The sequence below is a fragment of the Sabethes cyaneus genome, chromosome 1 (assembly GCF_943734655.1).
Source record: "Sabethes cyaneus chromosome 1, idSabCyanKW18_F2, whole genome shotgun sequence".
In the NCBI taxonomy this organism is placed as follows: Eukaryota; Metazoa; Arthropoda; class Insecta; order Diptera; family Culicidae; genus Sabethes; species Sabethes cyaneus.
Window position 1 is genome coordinate 124,022,216 of NC_071353.1, and position 21,594 is coordinate 124,043,809.

General features: G+C 42.4%; 1 protein-coding gene across 1 annotated transcript in view; it reads left to right on the forward strand.

Annotated features, from left to right (window-relative positions):
• Positions 1-21,594, forward strand: part of LOC128740961 (uncharacterized) — a 60,742-nt gene that overhangs the window by 29,055 nt on the left and 10,093 nt on the right. The window contains exons 2-3 of the mRNA XM_053836540.1: positions 10,686-10,799; positions 19,819-19,926. Of these exons, the coding sequence (XP_053692515.1) occupies positions 10,686-10,799; positions 19,819-19,926 (222 nt within the window). The remainder of the gene's footprint in view (positions 1-10,685; positions 10,800-19,818; positions 19,927-21,594) is intronic.

Below are 21,594 nucleotides of genomic sequence, written 5' to 3' on the forward strand. Positions count from 1 at the left end.
TGTCGTCAGAGGACCACCACTAGTGGTTTTCATGACCAATTCCATAAAACCGCTAATAAAACTATGAGCTTTACCAGAACTTTCTGATGACCGCTATAAAACTGTCTTCCGACCAAGTGGCCCACTCTTCAGAAGGTTTTCATAACCTCTGTAAGAATCCTTTCGCGTTTTTCGCCGGATCTAGCACGGTCCTTGACGGAGCTCGTCTCTCGGTACCGACGGATGGTATTATAGATGAAATTCCGCTTCACCTCGTGGGATTTCTACTGACGAAAAATGTCGCCGGGTCGCTCATCTCTCGCAAACAACCAGGGCAGTCCTGCACTCAGTGCACATATTTTGCTTATTTAACTGTAACACCTCAACCAAGCAAAATTAGAAAATGTTGTGTATAGGGCATTTATAGAGTCAATTATTATCCATAGGATTGCTGAACTAAGTATTGCTCTATCTTAAATATTTACGGCGCACTCTCAGTTCACACTGGGCGGTGCGCAGAGAGCGCTCTTGGAGCACCACCCAGTGTGCACTGGGAGTGCGCCATAAATACTAAAGATAGAGCAATACTTAGTTAACCGTTATGTGTACGGGAAATTTAACACCCATAAGTGTTCGGATGGGTACCCGGGTACCCACCGAAATGAAATGCTTCAAACTTTATCAATTCTTCACCGATTTTGGATCTTGAACCGTCAAAAGATTGGAAAATTTGTCTATTTTTAGAACATGAGACACACCAAGCCTGGGACCACGTATGGTTCCCATAAATCCGGATCTCCGGGACCATGTTCCGGATCCAAAACAATTGTGTACAATCTATACCTATAAAGAAGGATTTCTGTCTGTCTGTCTGTCTGTCTGTCTGTCTGTCTGTCTGTCTGTCTGTCTGTCTGTCTGTCTGTCTGTCTGTCTGTCTGTCTGTCTGTCTGTCTGTCTGTCTGTCTGTCTGTCTGTCTGTCTGTCTGTCTGTCCTGTGTTCCTTATAGAATCAAAAACTACTGAACCAATCGGCGTGAAAATTTGCATGTAGAGGTTTTTGGGGTCAGGAAAGGTTTTAGTGATGGTTAGAGACCCCTCCCCCCACTATGAGGGGGGGGCTACCATACAAATGAAACACAAATTTCTGCATAACTCGAGAACTAATCAAGCAAATAGAACCAAATTTGGCATGTGGGTGTTTTCGGTGACAAGGATTTATTCTAGGGTAATTTGAGACCCCTCCCCTCTTTATAAGGGGAATTATAACTCCTCTCCCCTTTAAGAGGGGGGGTTTCCATACAAATTTCCATAACTCGAGAACTAATCAAGCAAATGGAACCAAATTTGGCATGTGAAAGTTTTCGAGGGCAAGAAAATTTTCTATGTTGAATTAGGACCCCTCCTCACTTTAAGAGGGGGGCTCATGTACAAATGAAATACCAATTTCCTCATAACTCGAGAACTAATCAAGCAAATGGAACCAAATTTGGCATGTGTGTGTTTTTGGAGACAAAATTTTTTTCTATGATGAATTGGGATCCCTCCCCACTTTAAGTGGGGGGGGGGGGGCTCCTATACAAACGAAATACAAATTTCCATATAACTCGAGAGCTAATCCAGCAAACGGAACCAAATTTGGCATGTAGGTGTTTTTGGAGGCAAGAATTTTTTCTATGATGAATAAGAACCTCTCCCCACGTTAAGAGGGGGGGCTCCTATACAAATGAAATACAAATTTCCTCATAACTCGAGAACTAATCAAGCAAATGGAACCAAATTTGGCATGTGGGTGTTTTCGGTGACAAGAATTTATTCTATGGTAAATTGAGACCCCTCCCTCTTTATAAGGGGAATTGTAACTCCTCTCCCCTTTAAGAGGGGGGGCTTCCATACAAATTTCCTCATAACTCGAGAACTAATCAAGCAAATGGAACCAAATTTGGCATGTGAAGGTTTTCGAGGGCAGGAAAATTTTCTACGGTGAATTAGGACCCCTCCCCACTCTAAGAGGGGGGGCTCCTGTACAAATGAAATACAAATTTCCTCCTAACTCGAGAACTAATCAAGCAAATAGAACAACATTTGGCATGTGGGTGTTTTTTTTGGTGACAAGAATTTATTCTATGGTGAATTGAGACCCCTCCCCTCTTTATAAGAGGAATTATAACTCCTCTCCCCTTTAAGAGGGGGGGCTTCCATACAAATTTCCTCATAACTCGAGAACTAATCAAGCAAATGCAACCAAATTTGGCATGTGAAGGTTTTCGAGAGCAAGAAAATTTTCTATGGTGAATTAGGACCCCTCCCCACTTTAAGAGGAGGGGCTCCTGTACAAATGAAATACAAATTTCCTCATAACTCGAGAACTAATCAAGCGAATTGAACCAAATTTGGCATATGTGTGTTTTTGGAGACAATTTTTTTTTCAATGATGAATTGGGACCCCTCCCCCCCAGGAGGGGGGGGTCCTATACAAACGAAATACAAATTTCCTCATAACTCGAGAACTAATCTAGCAAATGGAACCAAATTCGGCATGTGGAGGTTTTTGGAGGCAAAAATATTTTCTACGGTGAATTAGGATCCTTCCACACTTCAAGAGGGGGGGCTTCTACACAAATGAAATACAAATTTCCTCATAATTCGAGAACTAATCAAGCAAATGGAACCATATTTGGCATGTGGGTGTTTTTGGAGGCAACCATTTTTCCCATTATGAATTAGGACTTCTTACCTTTTTAGGAGGGGGGGGGGCTCCCATTCAAACGAAATACAAATTTGCTCTTAACTTTAGAACTAATCAAGCAAATGGAACCAAATTTGGCATGTGAGAGTTTTAGATGGCAGAATTTTTTTTCTGTGGTGTATTACGACCCCTTTCCCTTTTAAGAGGGTGGGCTCCCATACAAATGAAATACAAATTTCCTTATAATTTGAGTACTAATCAAGCAAATGGAACCAAATTTAGCATGTAGGAGATTTTTGAGTCTTGAATTTATTTTATGATAGTTAGAGACCTCTCACCCCTGTGGTAGGGGGATATGGACTCTCATACAAATATAACAGAAATTTTTGCGAAACTCAAAAACTAATCCAACTCGAGAAATTCGAGACTCTTCCATAAAACATTAATCAATAACAAGACCACAAAAACTGTCTATAGTAACACTAGATCATTCAGGACGAGCCGGTCGCGAGTGTTGCCGGTGACCCGCCCACTGGGGGGCTTGCAAAACTCGAGATAGTGACAAAGATCATCCGAGATTCATGATTTATGTACAACACAGGTTAATTTGTGGCAATACGAAGTTTGTCGGGTCAGCTAGTTGTCAATAAAACCACACAATATTGGTATCAAAATTCTTGAAATCACTCCAGGAGTTGATGTTTATCCATTTTGAGTCCATTTAACGAGTTGTCTTCGGAATGGCCATTCCGGAGCAGGTTCCTGTGGGGCCCTATGAGACCAGTAACATGTTTGGATAGACACCCTAGCAATATGTATATCAAAATTCGTGAAATCACTCCAGGAGTTGAGTTTTATCCATTTTGAGTTCATTTGATAAGCTGTCCTCGGAATGGCCATTCCGGAGCAGGTTCCTGGGGGGCTCTATGAGACCAGTAACATGTTTGGATAGAAACCTTAGCAATATGTATATCAAATTCGTGAAATCACTCCAGGAATTGAAATTTATCCTTTTTGAGTTCAGTTGATGACATGTCCTCGGAATGGCCATTCCGCAACAGGTTCCTGTGGAGCATTATGAGACCAGTAACATGTTTGGTTAGAAACCCCAGCAATATGTATGTCAAAATTCATGAAATTCCTCCAGGAATTGATTTTTGTCCATTTAAGTCGATTTGACGAGTTGTCCTAGGAATCACCATTCCGGAGTAACTTACCGAGGGGCCCGATATGGCCACTAGCTTGTTTGATATAAAAAGAAACCTCGGCAAGTTGTATGTCAAACTGCATGAAATCACTCCAGAACTTGATTTTTATCCATTTTGAGTCCATTTGATGAGTTGTCCTCGGAATGGTCACTCCGGGGACACCTTGTCAGATGGCCTTAAAATGGATAAAAATGAACTCCTGGCGTGATTTCATAAATTTTGAAATACATATTGCTAGGATTTCTATCCAAACATGCTAGTGACCTCATAGGACCCCACGGGAATCTGCTCCGGAATGGCCATTCTGAAGACAACTCATCAAATGGACTCAAAGTGGATAAAAATCAACTCCTGGAGTGATTTCATGAAGTTTGACATACATATTGCTGGGGTTTCTATCCAAACATGTTACTGGTCTCATAGAGCCCCACAGGAACCTGCTCCGGAGTGGCCATTCCGGGGACAGCTTATCAAATGAACTTAAAATGAATAAAACTCAACTCCTGGAGTGATTTCGTGAATATTGATATACATATTGCTAGGGTTTTCTATCCAAATATGTTAGCGGTCCCGTAAGGCCCCACAGGAATTTGCTCCGGAGTGGCCATTCCGAAGACTATAAGTTGAATGGACTCAAAATGGATAAACATCAACTCCTGGAGTGATTTCATGAATTTTGATACCAATATTGTGTGGTTTTATTGACAATTGTACACATTTGTTTTGGATCCGGAACATGATCCCGGAGATCAGGATTTACGGGAACCAGACGTTGTCCCAGGTCCCGTAAGTCTCATGCTCTAAAAATAGACAAGTTTTCCAATCTTTTGACGGTTCAAGATCCAAAATCGGTCAAGAATTGATAAAGTTAGAAGCATTTCATTTCGGTGGGTACCCGGGTACCCATCCGAACACTTATGGGGTAAAAAAATTCGAAGGCCCCCCTTCGACCCCCCCTGCTGCTACAGGCAATCTGTTGATGACAAATGGTTTATTCCCACTAGTTATGAGCATTCTACGAGTTTTAGCTGGCTGAGTTATCGTAAACCTTGTTTTTTGAGGCTATAAAGTCTCAAAAGGTACCCGGGTACCCAGCCGAACACACAACGGTTAAGCAATCTTATGGGTAATAATTGACTCTATAAATGGCCCGTACATAACATTTTCGAATTTTACTTGGCTGAGGAGTTACAGTTAAATAAGCAAAATAGGTGCACTGAGTGCACTTACACAACGATGAAAAGTTGTATTTGAACTTATTGAACAATGAACTCCCTGTAGAATATGGCAATATGGCCTCGCATAAAAAAAGCTTTCGATGTTGAACTCTAATATTCCTCATAATAGCAGCAACAAAGCTGATTGGTCATGATGTTACCGTTTTAATAGCTCTATACAACTGACAGATTTATTACGGTTTGACAAACAACCGTAATAAGATCAATTTCGATTGAGGCGCCATATTGTATTGATACGCTATACGTATGGTAAGTTTAAAAGAGACGTGGTGCAGCCAATTAGTTTTATCGTGGTAATATAAACAACCACAACAAATTTACTTTATTAACAGTTTTATTATGGTTTTATAACCAGCTACACGTGTATTTTGTCTCGTATCCTCTTGGTATTGCGTAATACCATAATAAACCCAGAGGTAATGCTTGATACCGCAATAATATACAAAATTGAAGTAAAACCAAGTGACTTTAGAGTTGTTACTTAGGATACGACCTTGGTTTCCAGCCCCAGGATTGCCCGTATCTCGGCTGGTACCACATGAAGGCAGCGATAGAGTTTGCAGGATAAGAGGTTGTGAACTACTGTAGAGTCCATTTTATGCCAAATTTGCAAAGCACTGATGTAGTAGTAGTAGTAGTAATAGTGGTAGTAGTAGTAGTAGTAGTAGTAGTAGTATTAGTAGTAGTAGTAGTAGGGGAAAACCACCATCAGTTCAAGGACTTGCCAATGTATGTGGGTAGAATTACAATAGATCCAAATTTGATTAGCAAATGAATTTCACGCTAATGTTGTTACAGAAGGGCCAAAAGGGATTGGGCGGATCCACATACAGAGGCACTTGTGCGCATTCCGGGGTTATAAGAGTCGCCTTCCAGCATTAGGATCCTTCCATGTAATAATCAATTTCGCTGTACCAACCTTAATCCACGTGATGATTTATTTGTTTTGAATTGAGAAGTGCCATATTTGCTTCAGACCCTAAGGATTCAGGTTGGCATTCCACTCCATCATCCAGCCTTCCGCATTTATGATATAAATAATAATACTGTTAATAATATGATATTAAGATGAAATGCGGTGTATATGGTAAAAATAAAACAATCTCACCAGCAGTCCTTCGTATGGAATAGAGTAGCGTCCTTTGAGGTTCCATAAGTGCTTCTAATAGTTAATTTAATTTTTCATTCTGGTGTCCATGTGCAGTATTAAGACTTTTTGGTCAAAGTTTTTACTATATAGCAGGAAGCATCATAAGCTAAAACGAAAAAAATAATTAAAATAACTTGTTAGACTTACCTTTTAAAAGCCCCCACATACCAAATTTGGTTCCATTTGCTTGCTTAAATCTCAAGTTATGTGGCAATTTGTATTTCATTTGTATGGCAGCCCCCTCTCTTAGGGGGGAAGGGGTCTCTAGCTATCATAAAAACCTTCCCCAATAGCAAAAACCCCTGCATGCAAATTTTCACGGCGATCGGTTTTGTAGTTTTCGAATCTATAAGGAACACACGGACAGATAGACAAACAGACAGAAAATTATTTTTATAGGTATAGATTGGGTTAATTCCACTGTATATTAAAATTAGAGAATGTTTCATACAATATTTTTTCTCAACTTTCCAATGGTGGTCCTGTAATGAAAATTGGTTATGGGGCTCATGATAAAAAGGGCAATTTTCTGATGAAATCCAATATGGCGACCAAATCCAAGATGACCGCCAAACAAAAATTTACTCCATTTGGAAGCCATGTTCTTCTTCTTTACAGAATCATGCCATTTGTTAGTTGTTTCACAGCCAATTTAGGAAATATCACATGATATACATCTCTATTGACTATAGTTCTATAGTATACTGTTAAATACTCTATAGTTCACTGGTTCGAGTCGTATCTGACTAATCGCCGACTGTACGTCAAATTGGGATCAATGGAATCAGATGAATTTCATAATCCCTCAGGTGTCCCACAAGGCAACAATTTAGGACCATTGTTGTTTATCATATTCTTTAATGACGTCTGCCAAGTGTTACCGAGAGATTGCAAACTTTTATATGCTGACGATCTTAAAATCTTCTGGACAATCGGTGCTCTCACAGACTGTCAATTGTTGCAGGAAAGGGTTGACAAGTTTTACGACTGGTGCCAACGCAATTTTATGACTATCAGCGCGACGAAATGTTCGGTAATCACGTTGACGAGGAAAAAGAACCAAATTCTACGTAGTTATAGAATAGGAAACGAAGAAATACAAAGATCAAATGTTGTACGTGACCTCGGGGTTTTGATAGAAATAAGTTTCCGAGAGCATTATAGTCATATCGTTGGTAAATCTCGACGGAACCTCGGGTTTAGCTTCCGTATCTCAGCTGAATTCCGCGACCCATACTGCCTGCGTGCCTTGTACTTCAGCTTAGTTCGATCAGTGTTCGAAACAGCAGCTATCGTTTGGAGTCCATTCCGTCGCATTTGGATCCACAGATTTGAAAAAGTTCAAGCGAGATTCATCAGATACGCTTTAAGACTTCTTCCTTGGCGAAATCCAAATGACCGCCGTACGAAGCAACATGTAGACTTCTGGGAATGGATACCCTCCAAAAGCGTAGAAACGCTCAGAGGACGGTCTTTGTCGGCAAATTGTTGTTGGGGGATATCGACGCGCCTTGGATTCTCTCCAGAATAAACATAAATGTAGTACCACGACCCCTTCGACGCTGGGATTTCACGAGACTTCAGCAGTACAGAACGGATTATGTACAAAATGAGCCCATACGATCGATATGTTTTTTATTTAACCAGTGTTACCATTTGTTTGACTTCAATGTTAGTGCTAGCGTTTTTCGTGGCCGTGTAACAAACTATTATGTTATATCCTAGTTTATAAGTGTTCATGTAGACTGTTTGTCCGATGAATGTATACAAAAATAAATAACAATATAATAGCTGCAACATTCCGTACGCACTTACTGAGAAAGACGTGCCGGAGCTAGCAGGGTTATGTTATTTAAAAGATTAAACAGAGAAAATAAAATACTCCGGAGAAAATGGCAGGGTCCCTAACTTATGCATGCGCAACTATCTGTACTTGTGGCAACGCTGCTGATCGAGTCTACCCTCTTGGCGGTAGACACAAACAGCAGTCAAACAAAAATAATATCGTCGCATAGGAGTGTGTAGTGTGTATACGGAAAATGATAAAATTGGGAGAATAAAACAAAGTTAGGTATTGGACTATCTAATAAAAGGGGCGGCAGTAGGTTAATGAGTAACACATTTGGGAAGCAACCGAAAGAGCGTGCGTGTGAGCTCACTTGCCATTGCGTAACCCAATATATTTTTGCTTTATATTGAAATTTTCCAATTTATCCAATTGATCATTCTTCGCATCAGACACTTCCTCCCTTTTCAAAAATAAAATGATTCGACCAATTTTTATCTTTTAACACTTCAGCTTACTGAACACCGCAAATATGGCATCTGTGACAGAACGTTAGACTCATATGGGTACCGAAGCCGATTCAAAGGCTTGAAAAAAAACTATCAACCCCGCAAATTTTAGGTTTGGTGTCATTTACCGGTGAATGCATGTGTAGGTGCAAAGGTTGAATTCCGCTATGTTAGCAGGTGGGTAGAGGAAGAATACTCTCAAACGTAGGATTACGGTGAACCCATATTTAACCTCAAATCAAACCGAAACCGTACCGCAGTATGTATGTATAACAATAACACCCCCTTCGTTGGTTTGTTGGATAAAATCATTTTGTGCCTATTTACTAACTGCCGTGGAACTGGAATTGAACGAGTAGTTTCATTAGAATATTCCGCCGAAGTTGAACTGGTTTTGAACCTGGGACAGTTAAAATTCACGGGTAATAATATTAGTTCTATTTGATTGTTATGATTCTCCTCGCACCTGAAATGTGGCATGAAGCATTCATGTTTAGCAAATCGATTATTCTCTCTACTGTATCAATAGAGAAGACACCAGCTAACTCCCGTAGACAATGATAGTCTGTTTGTTTCCGGAAAGGATTGTCGGTTGATACCAGCGACGGATGATAGTGCGATCTGTGCCAACGAGATGTCAATAATAATAATTGCTTCCTAGCAGTACTGGACAGAGCACAAACTGACACGCAGATTGTACGCGTGGTAAAGCTTTAACCAAATCTTTGCCATCCGTATTCCTGGCTGCAACGAATACTGTACGCTTGTACGCGCTTGTTTGTAATTGAGCTACGAAAATATCAATTTCAATCTTGTTTCGGCCGCAATCCCGAACAGGCCACAAACGCATACATCGGCTCTGGCAGAGTCCGAGCTAACGACGACGACCGCGACGTGACTGGACGCGACGGTCCGCACTAAATAAAGCAGGATATAATTTAAATCACGCGCCGTGATCCGTAGGTCGGGCGATGCGACGTGGTGGCAGAAACGGTGAAATGGCTATGACCGTATGGCACTCACTCCAGTCCATGAAGTGCATGAAGAACGGCGTCGAGCATTGCGTTTCCAGCTGAATATTATTGTATGCCGTATGACTGCTGGACCACGGCGACGTCGACGACTGCAACGCAACGGTTGACAGTTTTCCGCCCAACAATCTGGTCGCTCGGCGTGGAACAACTTGCCATCGCCGACGTACAGGAAAGGGGGCCGCGTAAAATATCCTTTCGCGTGTGAAGTTCATATTCGCAATTCAGAAAACTAACCGCCAGACCAAGCAATTGAGGTTAGTCGAGTACGGTGATGGGGTTTGGCTGTCTGTAGCGAAGCTGCGAACGACACGCGAATCATGCGTCGCCATTGCCATTTGGCCAGGGCTGCCAACGTTGATTCACTAACCAACCGCTTGCCTGTAAGGTTCTGCCCCAGCGAACGAACGAGCAATACAATCAGCAAACTTGATTTCTGTTCACTTCCGAAAGGACCCGCTCAACCCATCTCGCAATGCTCGCTGCCGAATATGCAAATGCATGATGTGCTGCTGCTGCTGCTGGTCTACTGATGGTCGTAAGGTCGTGTCACCCGTTGCTTGACACGGTTGACGCTGCCAGCCAGCGGGCGTTCGCCGAGAATGGGGACCCGAACTTGTTTCTACGATTGTGACCATTAAACGTCTAATCTTTTCCAATTCGTGGCAATGTCCATCCTGACAGCAGCGGTTGGTAACGAGTATCGGATTAACAATGCGTGAGTGCAATTGTAGGCCAAAAAGCACTGCGACGGACCGGACGACGACGCGACGGTCCGGGACATGTGTAATCTTAAATGATTTTGTGACATATTGTGTCAGAACGGAAGTGTTGAACTCATGTAACTTATTACGCCCTAATAAAATGCAACCAAAAATTAAGAACATTTTGCTCGGGTCTCATTTGGACTGATGCTCTAGCGAATCTTATCAATAGTAACTAAATGGTGGCAAATTACTGTTTTTAAGATTCTGTATCAATTGCAGCGAGCAAAATGTTCTTATCGTTTTTGCTGCTAAAGGTGAAAATGACACAGCGTTTCCAATACCCTTCCACATATTGAGCGAAAAATAAAACCATAACTTTCGATTGTTGCAGGCAAAAGTTTCACCCTCACAATAATGGTGTCGACGAGTCCACCGCAGGTCGCTACCTACAACAAAGCCATCAAAGTGACCGTCGATGGGCCACGAGAGCCCCGGTCCAAAACAAGTAAGTCAAAATGTCCGACTTTGAACAAATCAATTAAAACAACCCGCTCCAAACCACCCACTCACATCCGCACACATACACCCGTCTCGATCCAGCAAGCTTACCTCCAAATGTAACTCCTCTTCATTTTGTTGACGTATGAATTATAACACTTCACCATTATCAGACCCAACATTACGAAAACTCGTACCTACCGGCCGTACGTAACGTGAAGGGCTGAATAGACACTTTAGAGATTTCGACATTTCATACCGACCAACAAAAGGGCTGTTGATTATTTAATTTAATTTCATATCCGGCGAAAATTTTGGGATCGACTACCGGCGTTCCTCGTCCTCGATGAGTGCGGGAAAAATCCTTTCACTGCTTATCGTACGCTTGACAGTGGACTGGACTACTGGTTAGGCATTAAAATTCAAACAAAATTTCCCTCGAGAGTTGACCAGAATCCGGAATGAATTATAAACCTTCGAGTGTGAGGAGGGCAAGCCGTGCGATTTCTATCTCGCGTGTAGGAAGGTACATATAATTGCAAGCAAATCTAATTCAAACACCACTTTATGGTGTCATGTTTGATTTGACACCAAGAGCGCAAAAAAAAAGCGCACGACTTCAATTAAGCTGTCTCATTCACATGATGGTGCCATTCTTGAAGATGTCAACAGCATATTCCACACGCTCCGATTTCCTGTCCTGGAATCCAACGTCCGGATGACAAATTAAGGTGGTGGAAAGAAGCGAAATCATTTTCCATGCAGGTCTCTTCACATTCGCACTGCAACTTCGAGTCACATCTGGGTGTCCAATTAAATTTTTCGCTTCAATTCAGACTAAATTAAATGGGCACAAAACAGTACACAAACGACGATACCGAGAAGAACGAAATGAGTAACGATGGAGACAAAATCCAAGCATGCAGAAAACCGCAGTCAAACTTTTTCCCGTCACATACATCCTAACAGCTGTGATAGTCACATGGGCAGGAGGGCGTCTTGCCTGAAAATGGAACTTTTTTTTCCATTCCAACCCGCTACTGAAGAGAACGTCTGGGAATGTCGTCAGAACTGATGCTAGGTACCTATACATATATGGTAGTGCTTTAATTTAGTCGAGGGTAATTTAAGTAGCAGGACTTTGCAGTTGAAGTAGAATTGTGCGCGAATTTAGCATAAAACATGAATGCAACTCTTTAACCGGTAGTGAAAGACGGGTATTGCTTTCTATCTAAGAATTCGCAAAAACTTATTTAATTTGCATTTGTTGTAAAAATACTATGGAAAACTTTTAGTTGTTTTCCAAGTTTCTCACCAAAGCGATGATTCCTGATACCACCCATTCTTTACTTTAGAGTTGAAACTGTATTTGCTCTGACAATTTGCCAGTAACAAGCCTCGGGAAAATGACTAAATAACCACTGGTATGCCCAGACTAAGGCACGTGCCCCACCTTCTGTTTCAAATGTAATATAAAAATAATATTTTCTGTAATCTAGAAGTGTCCAGTTTTCAATTTTATCTGTCACTGCTTATGCTATGAAATTGTTGTAAAAATAGCTGCAAATGATTAACAATAGTTCCAATTCCAAGTCTAGTTATAAATTGAATTCAAGCTTAGTTTCAGGCCTAATTCAATTCTAAATTCAAATTCAATTCTAGTCCAGTTTTGAGTCTAGTTTCAAGTCCAAAGGCAATATTGAATGCAATTTGAATCCAAGTTAGACCCAGTAAAGAAAAACACAGAAAAACAAACACGGGAAAATCATGAAAAAAAACTGGACAAACGGAATTGCAAAAAAAAAGGAAAACCGCGGCAGAGAAACAGAAGAAAAATTGGCATAAAAAGAAAAATCGTAACATAATGGAGGGACAGGGGACGAAAAAGGAGAAAAAACCGTTCAAGTTCAAAACGAGAGGAAAAAAGAATCTGAAGCAAAAAGAGAAAGAAGAAAAGACGAAAACAGGGGAAACAATATAAAAAACGATAAAATTAAAAAGAAAACAAAGATAAACTGGTCAGAAAAAGAGACAGAAGTGGAACAAATAAGGAAGTAAAACGGGATAGAATAAAACGAATAGTAAAGAAGGAACTTCGGGACCAGGAAAACTGAGAAACAAGAACAAAACAAACAGAAAATGAAGAAAAAATAAAGACAATCGGGACCAGAAAAGGAGGATATGATTAGAGGAAGAAAGAAACAGATGAAAGCAAACAAATGTTAATGAGACAGAAAACAAAAAAGGTGTCTAGAAGAGAGGAAAAACGGGCCTAAAGTGAAGAAATTAGAAAGCAAAGGACGAAAAATGGAACGGAAAAGAGAAAAAGAAGAAGAAAGCTCAAGTTAAAAGGGCCGGAAAACGGCATAGGAAAAGAAAAGTTAGAGGAAAAACGAGAGAAAATAAGACAGAGAAGGCATAACAGAAAAAATGTGACAGAAAGAGTGGGAAAACGGGATAAAAAAGATAGAAAACAAGACAAGATGGGAAACACGGAACAAAAAACAAGAGAAACCAAACGGGAAAAGAAGAATAGCGAAAGAAAAAATATGTCTTTAGAGAAAACAAGGAATAAGGAAAAAACAGGTCAAACGGAATATGAAAGAAGAAAGATAAGACAAAATAAAAATGGGATGGGAAAGTGGTACATCAAAAGAAGATAAGAAAAACAAAAAAATTAATCAAAAAAGCAAATATTTTCGTCTATTTACAGGAGCGAAAAAGGTGAACCAAAACAGCATAAACGGGACAGAAACGAAGAAAGACCGGAGCATCTGAAAGAAGAAAATGGAACAGACGAAAAAGAAAACCGTGAAGGAAAGGAGATAAATAAAAATAAGAAAAAAATGAAACAAAAAGAGGAACTGAAGAGAAAAAACGGAAAACAGCGATGGAAATTATAAAAAGGAAGTGGAAAATGGACAGAAAATAAGAATAAATGAGACAGGAAGCGAAGACAAACAGAACAATAAAACAGTAAACTTGGTTTTTCCTGAATATTAACCTAATGCAAATATTCATATCTCACGAACCAAACCACCTAATGCAAACGTTTCTTGTGGTTAGCACATTCACAGGTCATCTATCTGGATAGATTTAGAGAGAGATTTCTGCTGCTCTCCAGAAACAGAAGCAAAAAAATGATGAAACGAAACAGAAGGAGAAAGAAACGGACACGCAGAAATGACAAAAACTGACAAACGGAATATAAAAAGAGAAACAACGGAGGTAAAAATATAAAAACTGACATGAAAAAACGAAAACGAAACGTAACAAAGCGAAAACGGAACATAAAAGAAGCAGAAAGGCAAAATACGGTTAGGAAAACAAAGCAATAAACGAGAAGACGGACGTAAAAATTGAAAAGAAAAGAAGAAAAAACGAGGGAAAAGTAAAAAAACATCATTAAGAAAACGAAGAAAAGTAGGAAAAACTCGACAGAAAGGGGAAAAAAGAAGAACAATGGGATATACAAGAAGAAAAAGAAAGAAAATACGATTGCAGGAAAATGGTGCAACGGAAAAAGAGGAAAAACGGAACAGCAAAACAAAAAATAAAGAAAACTAAAGACAAAAACAGATCGGAAAAGAAAATCAGACCGTGGCTGAAAAGGAGGACATAACATAAGAAAGAAAGGAATAAATGAAAGTAAATGCAGGACCGGGAAAAAGAAGAAAAAAACCGAAACGGGATAGAACATGAAACAAAACAAAACAGAAAACGAGTAAAAACGAACTTGAAAACGAGAAAAAACGGAAGAAAAAGGCAAAAAATACAGACAGACAGACAGACAGACAGACAGACAGACAGACAGACAGACAGACAGACAGACAGACAGACAGACAGACAGACAGACAGACAGACAGACAGACAGACAGACAGACAGACAGACAGACAGACAGACAGACAGACAGACAGACAGACAGACAGACAGACAGACAGACAGACAGACAGACAGACAGACAGACAGACAGACAGACAGACAGACAGACAGACAGACAGACAGACAGACAGACAGACAGACAGACAGACAGACAGACAGACAGACAGACAGACAGACAGACAGACAGACAGACAGACAGACAGACAGACAGACAGACAGACAGACAGACAGACAGACAGACAGACAGACAGACAGACAGACAGACAGACAGACAGACAGACAGACAGACAGACAGACAGACAGACAGACAGACAGACAGACAGACAGACAGACAGACAGACAGACAGACAGACAGACAGACAGACAGACAGACAGACAGACAGACAGACAGACAGACAGACAGACAGACAGACAGACAGACAGACAGACAGACAGACAGACAGACAGACAGACAGACAGACAGACAGACAGACAGACAGACAGACAGACAGACAGACAGACAGACAGACAGACAGACAGACAGACAGACAGACAGACAGACAGACAGACAGACAGACAGACAGACAGACAGACAGACAGACAGACAGACAGACAGACAGACAGACAGACAGACAGACAGACAGACAGACAGACAGACAGACAGACAGACAGACAGACAGACAGACAGACAGACAGACAGACAGACAGACAGACAGACAGACAGACAGACAGACAGACAGACAGACAGACAGACAGACAGACAGACAGACAGACAGACAGACAGACAGACAGACAGACAGACAGACAGACAGACAGACAGACAGACAGACAGACAGACAGACAGACAGACAGACAGACAGACAGACAGACAGACAACAAACAAACAAACACACAAAACAACAATGGATTTACGTAGAAGTAAGGCGACGAACGTGTTTATGAGGAGTGGAAGGCTACAACGATTACCAATGCCGCACAAGGATACACTGGTGGGTAGAAGCAGTAATACGTCTCCAGCAGAGCAGAAAGGAGGGCACAGTATAATGCTGATTCAAGCACTTGGTGGTGAGCTACAATTGACTCCAGTTGAATGCAAGCAGATGAAACTCGAGGCTAGAGCTTCGGCTGCTGAAAACACACTTAGCGAAGCCACGAAGTAAGCCGCTAAAGCATCAGAGACACCAAAAAAACCTTCAAGACTGAATTCTCACACGGATAAAAGGAGGAGGGAAACACCTGCTGGGGAAGAGGAGAAAAAGAAAGCTAAGAACGAAGAGGAAGACAAACCGGACCAAGGCGAGCGGATGGCGTAAGCCAGAAAGAGAGGATGAAGCAGACACGGCGAGAGAGGACTATGCAGCGCAGCCGTTAAATAGCTCTTTGACAAGGCCTTTCGCTTGGGTGATCAGTGTACATGTTGAAAGCCGTCGCTTGTGTGTCCAAGGAAATGAAGCGAAGCTTGACGTGATGGGGCATCTGACACCAGGTCAAGGTCTGGACAGATCTAAATCGTGTCGAAAACGGGCAAGAACGGCATATTTACAAGCGACTGCGCAAAGCCGCCAAGGTTCATGCTCTGCGAAAACGAAGAGACAAATGCGATCACTCGACAGGGGCTTCCAATGCCCGGCGTATAAGCAGGCGAAGGTGAGCCAGCAGTGATGGAGGTGACCCAGATCAATCTCAATCATTGTGACACATCGTAACGACTGTTGTAGCAGTCGACAGCGGAATCGTTGTGTGATGTCGCAATAATTACAGAGCCGTACCGAGTTCCATCTGATGACGGTAGCTGGACAACTGATCGACCAGCAATGGCTGCAATACAGGTAGTGGGTAGGTAAGTAAGGTAAGCTCATCGAAGAGGAGGTTTTGAATTCGCGCGAAGGTTTCGTGGTTATCAAAATCATCGGGATCTTGGTGTGCAGCTGTTACGCACCCCCAAGTTGGACCATGGACCAGTTCAACCAGATGCTGGACGCGCTGACCGAGAAACTCATCGGACGTAGGCCAACCATCATTGGAGAATACTTCAACACTTGGGCTGTAGAGTGGGGCAATAAACAAACTAATGCCAGAGAGTACAATTTGTTGGAAGCCTTAGCTAAGTTGGAAGTCGCGCTATTCAATAAAGGCACCGTTAGAAAATTTCGTAAAGACGGCCGTGAATTCATCATCGACGTCACCTTTGGCAGTCCATCACTGATACAAAACGTGAGCAGGAGGTTTTGTGAAGGGTATACCCAAAGCGATCACCAGGTGATTAAATATAGCATCGGTCGACGAAATCCGGTAGCAATGGAAAGAGCTTTGGACAAGTACTTGTTCGTTGAAGCGCTCCGGTTGGACAGCGGAAGATTGATCCTTAATGCGCGTCAGTTGACGGACACACTGACGAGGGCATGTGATGCTAGCGTGCCGAGAAAACTGGAGCCGATAAATGCTCGGCGCCCAGCCTACTGGTGGAACGAGACACTTAGCAACCTTCGTGCTAGTTGTCTCAGAGCCAGAAGACGCATCCAGAGTGCCAGAACTGCAGGGAAGCGTGAAGAGCGTAGTATGGTGTTCAGATTGTCTAGGGCTGCATTGAAACGGGAGATAAAACAGAGCAAACGCAACTGCTACAAACAGCTGACGCTAACCCCTGGCGATCTCGCAAAAGCTGAGGGTTGCCGTGGAGGGACTTTTCCGACACACGAGCCTACGATGTGACCCCCTGCACCATACTTTGTAGAAGAGAGGGACTATTACGACGGTCTGCAAGTCTCTAACGATGAGCTAGTAGTAGTGACTAAATGGCTAAAATCCAAGAAGGCGCCCAGTCCGGATGGAATCCCCAACGCGACCCTGAAGGCTGCAATACAAGCGTTACCGGACATGTTCAGGACAGTGCTGCAAAGATGCCTAGAAGATGAACTTCTCGGACCAATGGAATCTCCAGAAGTTAGTGACACATTCCAGCGTTATGGGACACAATTAGCACACATTGTTACTCTGGAATCCCCTCCTGTTTCACCAATTTTTTTAGCAAACACCTTGTAAAATAGTTGTTTAAAGAGTGCTTCATTTTCCACTAGAATGTCAAGTATTTGATGAAACAGAAACCGCTCTGCATAATAGGGCTAGTGTCCCGTAACACTGGAATGTGTCTAGTGGTAGTACTAAAGCCAGGGAAACTTGCGGGGGATCCGGCATCAGATAGGTCGTTATGTCTGTGGACACATGCATAAAATTTCTGAAGAGGATTATCCGGAACAGGCTGACAAGGTACACCGAAGCTGAGCACGGTCTGTTGAACATGCAGTTCGGGTTCCGGAGAGGGACAGTAGTCATGCGAGCCGCAGAGTTGTCTAAACAGAAGCGAAGAGAGGATTGTCTTTGTGCCGTTGTAACGGAGGCCATTGTCGAGTCGCTGCACATAATGTAGGTCCCGGAATATCTATGGAGAATTCGTTTGATCGTATTGACCATAAATTACTACTACAGAAAATTTCGCAATTGCATGCGGCTTTTCAGAGGCTTTTGGATATGTTCACTAACTGGATTGCTCGTGATTTCAGCGATCCTCACTGTTTGAAGGCGCTATACTGTTCTCTGGTACGTCCGCTGATCGAAAATGCGTGTATAGTTTGGTGTCCTTATCAGCTGGCATGGAATCTGCGTATAGAACGGATTAAAAAACGTTTGTTCCGGCTTGCGCTACGACACTTACCTTGGCGTGATCTAGCAAATCTACCACCGTATCCTGATCGTTGTCGTCTTCTAGGTCTTCAAACACTCGAGCAGCGTAGGAAGATTCAGCAATCTGTATGTGTAGCAAAGATCCTAAATGGCGAGATCGATTCACCAACAATTCTATCAATGCTGAGTTTACGAGCGTCGCAACGCTCCTTCCGATCAACCGGACTACTGCAGCCGAGTTTACAACGAACAACTTTTGAATGCATGGAACCAACCTTTCTCTACAGTTGAAACCCCTCTTTGAGAACGACGATCCGTCACATAAGTTCGCACATAAATTAGCTAATACTAGATTTTTATAAGCATGACTAATATTCAATAAGACAACTATGTCAATTGAATTTAGCAATCAGATAAACAATAAACAATCATTACCACACCATTTTCAGCCCTTTCTCGTACTTACAAAAAATCTTGTCATGGATGTGATAGTATTCATGAGATGCTCGCACCAGCTGTAGTTTAGGTGCACATGTATTAGTTTCAGTTTTGTGCGTGAAGAACGCTCTCTTGCTGCCATTACTACAAATCAGGGGATTGGCTTTAGTTACAGACCGATAAAGACTCTCAAACTTTTAGCATCCATTTTATTTAATCAAACAATTCAGCATATCCCATTTTGACTAATGTTAATTAATACGTCAAACTAGAATTGGCTATTCTCAATGGGTCCACTCTCAAAGAATTCGTTTTAGATTGCAGACAATTGATTATCGTATTACGACTGCATCACAGAATAAACCAATTGTTTCGTCGCGCTTCATTTCACCATTTCGAATAGGTAGATACTGACATTCAAATTAGTTTCAGTCCTGTGCATTCCGATGCATATCTGACACCAGACAGACTCTCGTGCCTTTAATATTTGAAGTCTAAATAGAGTCTAAACCAGCCTAAACTCATTTCCGTAACCGCAGAGACGAGGCACATTGTCCTCCCGAGCCAGACAGACAACATTGTCCTATACTAAATCAGATTATCATTCACACTCGCTGTCAGTGGCGAACTCGCAGCTGTCGGAGAGGTATCACATACCACCTATTAAACAGAACCACATAATTTGGTCACACTCGGTTCCATCCCGCCAAAATACCTATCATCACTGCTGCAAGCATCCGTCATCCAAAATATATTCGTCAACGCAAATTTCGATACATCACCATCAGCGCAATAACTGACAATACTTCTTGCCTCTTTTCTCTTTTTCTCGCACATCGCACAAACTTCCGCCTTCCGAAAACGTGTCCTACCAACAACCGAACGCACGCACGCACGCACGCACGTACGCACACATACACACCCACACGGTCATCCACTCGCACTCGCACTCGCCCCTCGCCCGTGTGCACATCCACTCCACGTCAATCCACGTCCTTCCCACGAACGCGCGTAACACGCACCACGACACCACGTTAACGCTTAGTGTTATCGTCACTTCTAGGACAGCAGCAGCAGTTCCATTTCGCCTTCGGTCAGCGCCCGTTCCACTTCCCGACTGATCCGCTGTCCAGCTTCCGGATGCCACCGATCGGTAAGTAACGAGTTTTGTCTATTACTATATTTATGGTTTCGTGAATTTGCTAATATGTATAACAATTTCAAAAAATATCAATATCCAAGACGATTCACGCCCCGGATTGTAGGGCGGAACTGAGTGCCCGAAATACACCTTTTTCGTCGCCAAAGCGTCGCCACATTCAATAAACTTCAAATTGAACACCGACAGCCGCTAATAAAGTGAACACGTAATCCAATCACAAAAATGACAGTGCTAATAAAAACTATCCTATCCCGTGCGAAACTCGGGGGCTCGGGTGGTGTTTCAAATTTACACCGCGTACCATGTAATTTTGCTGCCCGACATAACTAGCTCGCATGTACGCTGGATATTTATGATATTTTCATGTGGTTTTTTGTTGTGATTTTAACATGTTCTCTCGATGGTCGCTTTGTTCAAAGCTCGCATCCTGTACGTTGTGCTGCTGACATCGAAAAAACTCACCGCTCATTCAGAGCCGAATGTTCAAACTTGTTGGTCACAGCCCCCCTCACGAAAGCGCCACTCAAACTGCAATTTCCTCTTTGCCGACCTCTGTCCTCGGATCCTGGCACCTATGTGCAGCTGCTGACCAGATTGCTGAGCTTTGGTTTGGACCACGCTTTATCGAATCAGTATGGAGCGAACTAACCGATCGACCAGTGAAACACCCTTCCAGCAGTGCATTTGTGCTTGGGAAGGGAAAGCAGCAGGGAGGAATTTTTTATGCACTGATAATGCAGTTCAGTGTATATCCGTGAGCTCAAAACTGTACGACGACGCGAACCACGGCTTGTCGGTCGCGATAAACGATTCCAAAACAGTATCCGTATTTGACCACCAGCCCACATCGTCAACTAACCCCTGGCTGGCCGGCTCGAGTGGCCAAGGGCCAAAGTGGCATCGGGGCTTGACGGTCAGATCCTGCACTGTATCGATGGCCAGAGCAGTGGCCAGTGCAGTGGCAGCCTGCACCTGTACCACTACACCATCGCATCGCCATCGGGCTGTGCCGTGAATAGCATCAGTACGACAGCTTCGGCATTAAAATGTTATTTCGGAAAAACAACCACGCTTGTTTGCCGTAAATTTTTAATTTAGCACCACTTGTGTTCGCGCGGGTTGATTATTGGCTGCACAAAGTGCATACTGTCCGCAATGTCTGTCGGCTGGCAGCATTGGAAGCCGCCTCTCGTCCGGACTGCAGTCCGTGGGCCGTTGTTTTCGTTAGTGGAGAAATTATTCAACCCGCGCATTAATAGTAGGTGCAGTACAAGAGCAGGTCCACTAGGTAGGTGGTTCTGTTATATGTTTAAATTAGTTTCGGTAGTTGGGAAAAAGATACTATGAAGACGGAATACATATTTCAGAACAGTGAAAAACATTCACACTGCAGAAGCTTCGATTTATTTAAAAAATAATAACAAATTGTGGCTGTAAAGTGCTCCATAAGTCTACTCAACTAATTTAAAGTCATCGCCGTCGATCGTAGATTGAATCGTCGTAAAATAAATTCGTGATCTTCCACGGCAACTTTTGGTCAATGGTATCATATGCATTCGGCTAGGTAATGCGAATTAGAACATCATAATGGTCCTTAGACACTTATCCAGTAACTCCTATCCCTATATCCTCGTGATACCAGCCAGAATGCGAGCAACC